This window comes from Salvelinus sp. IW2-2015, linkage group LG17 (assembly GCF_002910315.2).
Source record: "Salvelinus sp. IW2-2015 linkage group LG17, ASM291031v2, whole genome shotgun sequence".
In the NCBI taxonomy this organism is placed as follows: Eukaryota; Metazoa; Chordata; class Actinopteri; order Salmoniformes; family Salmonidae; genus Salvelinus; species Salvelinus sp. IW2-2015.
The window spans coordinates 30,038,271-30,043,552 of NC_036857.1; the positions used below are offsets into that span (position 1 = coordinate 30,038,271).

Consider the following 5,282-nt stretch of genomic DNA (forward strand, 5'->3'; position numbering starts at 1 on the left):
TCTGTCTGTCTTTCCATCTGCTCTCCGTTTCCACAATCTGGTACCTCTCTTCTAATCTAATGCTCTAATGCTCTTCTCCTCCTCACTCTCCTCCTACCGCTCCTCTCCTCTGGTACCGCTCCCTCTCTCCTCTCTTCCGTGCTCTACCCCTCCTCATGTTTTCAACGTGCTCTACCTACCTCGGTAGAAAGCCTGTTCTTGTTCACTCACTCTGTAAGCCTAACTCCCACTCTTCCTCTGCCTTTCCCCTTCCTCGTCAGGTATACAGGAACACATGTCTTTCCATCTCTCCTCTCTGGACTTTCTCTGCTCCACGTTGTACTTTGCATGTTGCTGTTGCTATCTTGTCTGAGATATTTGTGCTGAATACCGAGTTTGGAAATTATAAAAGGGGATCAATTCAGTTAAAAGATATAGAATTGTATAACAAGTATGCCATGTCATAAGAGATTTTATATAAAACAAATTCGAACTAAATCGTGTTATCTCAATCAACAAAAACGTGGGTTTACAAAAACAGAATCTGAGCGGCTGAATGGAAATTGTCCATGAGTTTGTCTGTTATTGGGGGGAAAGTGGTATTATTATTATCTATATGGGGCTCCTGAGTGGCACAGCGGTCTAAGGCACTGCATCTCAGTGCTAGAGGCCTCACTACAGACACCCTGGTTCAAATCCAGGCTGTATCACAACTGGCTGTGATTGAGAGTCCCATAGGGTGGTGCACAATTGGGTCTGGCCGGTGTAGGCCATTATGAGAGAGATGCTGACTCAACTGACTGCTGTGTGTGGGGTGCCACCACCTGGACAAACTATGTCATGTATTATTCGCTGAGAAAATGCTTTCTTATTTTCTTGTCAGAGAGGAATACGTGAAATGTGTGTCTGTGAGAGGGTGGTAGCTACTGTCGGCAATGTGCAAGGGTAGCATACCCTACCCCTGCACATTTACTCGGTTCTGGTATGTATACAGCCAAGTTATTGTTACTCATTATTTCTCTCTCTCTCTCTCTCTCTCTCTCTCTCTTGTCTCTTCTCTGTCTCATCTTGTCTCTCTCTCACGCTTTTGTCTCGCTCTATCTCTCTCCCCTCTCTCTCCTCTCTCTCGTCTCTCTCTATCTCTCGTCACTCTCTCTCTCTTCTCTCTCTCCTTCTCTTCTCTCTCTCTCTTTCTCACTCTCTCTCTCTCCTTCTTCTCCTTTGTTCTCTTCCTCCTCTCTCTCTCTTCTCGTCTCTCCTCTCTTGTCTCTCTCTTGCTCTTTCTTCTCTCTCTCTCTCTCGTTCTCTCTCCTCTCTCTCCTCTCCTTCTCTCTCTTCCCTCCCTTCGTTCTCTCTCTCTCTCTCTCTCTCCTTTTCTCTCTCTCTCTCTCTCTCTCGCTACACCACATATGTTACAGCCACGCCAACTGAATGTCATCCCCTTCTAGGATCTTGTGTCTCTTCTAGTATCACATGGCTGTATTGATCTGATCTCAGTGTTGTGTGGTTGGCAGTGACTTCTTAGGGTGATCTTTTAAAGCCCTGGTATGATATATGGTGGATGTTGCAATGATTGTTGTTATAGGCGATACAGTAGTCTTCAGAATAACAAGCTGGCTCATCATTTGAAAATGATATAATTCAACTGGTGTCTGACAACAAGTTCTTGGCAAAAGCGAACAACGGGTTTGGTTTTGCTCAGATTCACAGACCAGGGAAGTGGACATTGGAATAATCTAAGAGATATACTCTAGCTATGGTGTGGGACTGTGAGATCAGGACAGTGTCAGAGAGAGAGGGCCTTTATATCCATCGAGTCTCTTCCGCTCTACCCCTCTCCCCTCCTTTTCCCTGCTCTCCGACCCTCTTTCCTCTCCCCTCCTCTCTCCTCCGGTCTCTCACACTTTACTCTGAGGATGCACTGGGTGGAACTTGACAGAATCCGGCCGGTGTTCCAACTTGCTGCCACTGGAAAGAGAGAAATTGCATGTATTCATGGGATGCCAAGGGAATTGACCATGTTTCATAATTTTCCTTCAATTTGCAAGAGGCTGAACGTATCTCACAGGAGAAAGCATCCGAGCGAGCGAAACAGCGCCCTTCTGTCTCTCTATGTGTAGGACACCTATCTGATGCTGTCTGGTCCAAACGAGTATGACATTGTTGCCGCCTATAGCATTGAAGGCAAATGAAGCCAGTGAGCATCTGGCCTCCCCATCTGGCCATTCAGCGTTGAGCTCAACCATGAATGGTCCTGGCGCACCAAAGAAAATTGTCAAGGGAAGCCAGCTTGGATTTGGCGTCACTCCTATGAAATCCCATTGATAGCATACGTCATTGACAGAAAAACTTGATTTTTGTTTTCCTCAGCGGGCCTGCTTAGCCAGCTAGCTAAAATTGTCCCTTTCCTAAATTAACCATGGATGGAGATAGGGACTTGTACTTGTGGTTTTACTTAATTCTCCGTACTAGCCAATGATTATAACGGCGATTCTGATCCAACCATTAATTCATACATTTTTGTGCCCCTGGCCTGAGAGGATGGAAGTTGAATATATAGCTAGATGTAGAATGCCAAAGTTAACTAGCTAACGTTGCCCATGAATGGAAGTTAGGCTAGCGAGCAAGCATTTTAGCCAGGTAGCCAAGGACAACAAAAACTAAAAGTGTGTACTGTATGACAGAGTGATAGACTGTTTCGTCAACATGAACGAGAGAAGGATGGCATTCTCTACAATTAGGGTAAGTCAACATTTTTTTCTACTTGCACGAACACGCACACACACACACACACACACATACAGAAATCAGAACCATGGACAGCCACATCATATTGAGCTTATGTTGATTGGACTAAATTGTCACTGTATTAGACGAAGCAGAGGTGATTTGATGATGCTGACATGTTGAAGTTGAAATGGTGCTGGAATAGTGGAGGCAGCCCCTGTTTTCTTTGTGACTTGCGGTAACTCTCCGTGGTTCTAAATCAATAGTTGTTTAGTGGTCCGAAAATGTCGGAAACATTAACTTGCTTGACCATGCTGTCGGTCATGAAACTGTCTGTTACTGTACATGCAATATGCTTTGTGCACTTCACTGGACAGAGGTTGCTGTCCGGTTTTGTGATTTTATTCTGCCACTGTGTCTTCTTATCATCTCGTCCTTTAGGCCTATGTATCACGGTCGCAGGGCATATGAATGAACAGGTTACAGTGCAAACAAAGCAATTATTACCACACATGGGTTGTAATATGGCATTGGTTGGGCCCCCCAGGTAGCATAAGAACATGGTGGTTGGGGTTACACCTGCATGCAGAAAGGCATCTAATGTGAAACACATGCAACTGTTTACTGTATTAGTCACTCCCATCCGCAGCACTGCTAATCATTATCATAAGGCATTATAAAGGCTCATAGATGCTTATAACAAGTTATAGAGCGTTAGCATAGATGATATGTTAAAACACACACAATATATTTTTCAGGGTATTATGTATTAGTCTCATCCGCAGCACTACTAACCAAACTGAACTAGCCTCTTTCTTGTTAATTCTGCTTTGTTTCGTCCTGTGGTCGAAGTATCTTTAGACGCCAGCCCCTCTCGGCACGCGTTGGTATTTAAATGATATCCACACTGTACTCTGGATCGCTAAATCCAGCCTGGTGCCCAAATGATTTTGGGACGAGGGGATGGGGAGAGAGGGGAGGAGATAGGTGAAAGAAAGAAAGAGATAGATCAAGCCCCAAATGTTTTGGGATGGGGGAGAGAGAGGGGAAGAAAGGGAGCAGGGGGTGGAGAAAGACAAGTTTTAAAAAAAGAAGAAAAAAAGAGAAAAGCTGTGCTCTGGATCGAGCCTGCAGAAATGACTTGGGAGAGGGGAAGAGGGAGGGAGGGAGGAAGAGGGAGGGAGGAAGAGGGAGGGGTGGAGAAAAAAGAGAAGGCTGCCTGCTGTGCCGTTGTTATTGAGCTATATTTGGAGCTGTATTTGGAAGTGGTGTGTGTGGGTGTTTATGTGTATCAGCCTGGCATGTGAGGAGTCAGTCTTCCTCTGGTGTGTGTGGGTGTTTATGTGTATCAGCCTGGCATGTGAGGAGTCAGTCTTCCTCTGGTGTGTGTGGGCCAGCTGGGACTGAAAGGAGACGGGGATTGGAAAGCGGTGACGGTGAGTGGAGAGCATGTTGGGTTTAGGGCTGACCGAGGAGGGGGAGATGTATTTTTACCCATGACAGGTTGGTCTGACAGTGAGCTGATACGATGAGGCAATTAGTGTCTTGGACTGCTCTTCCTTTAACCAGGTTTCTTTCCGAAAGTGTTGAGATATTTTAACAACTTGATACCTACCCTGGTTATGCTCTTCATGTCTCCAAAGTTATGGCTGTGATTGTGTGGTGACTTACTGATGGTGGGCGATATGAACTTGATAATACTGTTTAGATTAGAAGATACAAGTATGTTCAGAATAGTGTGTACTCCTTTGTGGCTGAATGTGGTTGCAGCATCTATTGCAGCACAATCGACGGTAGACATACTGTATATAAGACAAGGTTTCCCTTCATTCACTTTAGTAAATAAACATTGGAACGCTACCATATGTACTGCATGTTGTTGCAGTGCTTGCCTCACACACATGCTCCCCAGAGTGGACTGCTTTGGAAAGCAGGAACTGAAGAGGAACTGGAACTGCCAGTCCCAGCTAGGCAGGTCCCATGGGTGCAGGGCCAGGGCCAGGCCAGACAGGTACCTGCAGCAGGTAAAGGGACAGAACGTGCTCATATCAGGTACTGGAGCAGGGAGTCCACATAAAGCCATCTGATCTGAAGTAATGGGTGACACTGAGAGCTTGGATTTGAATGATAGAAACATTATCAGCAATACAGTCGAAGTAAGTTTACAGGAAATGGGCTCCTCTGTGGTGTTATGTTTCTCCCCTTCCTGTAGGCTGACTCTCTCGTTCTTCCTCTCTCTGCCTCTCTGTTTCTATGTCTCTCTGTCTCTGTCTTCTCCCTCTCTCTCTCGTTCTCTGTCTTCTCCCTCCCTCTCTCTGTCTCTGTCTTCTCCCTCTCTCTCTCGTTCTCTGTCTCTCCCTCCCTCTCTCTAGGGTTCAGCTGATTCCTACACTAGTAGACCCTCGGATTCCGACGTGTCCCTGGAGGACGACCCAGAGGCGTCTCGGCTTGAAGCCGAGCGCCAGGCCCAACTGCAGCTGGAGAGAGCCAAGGTAGGTAACCTCTCCTCCATCCGCTAGTCAGAGAGCCAAGGTAGGCAACCTCTCCTCCATCCGCTAGTCAGAGAGCCAAGGTAG

General features: G+C 46.3%; 1 protein-coding gene across 1 annotated transcript in view; it reads left to right on the forward strand.

The window, feature by feature from the left end:
• Positions 1-4,607: 4,607 nt before the first annotated feature.
• cacnb3b (calcium channel, voltage-dependent, beta 3b) overlaps positions 4,608-5,282 on the forward strand; it is a 16,256-nt gene continuing 15,581 nt past the window's right edge. The window contains exons 1-2 of the mRNA XM_024005104.2: positions 4,608-4,730; positions 5,079-5,198. Coding sequence (XP_023860872.1) covers positions 4,608-4,730; positions 5,079-5,198 — 243 coding nt within the window. The remainder of the gene's footprint in view (positions 4,731-5,078; positions 5,199-5,282) is intronic.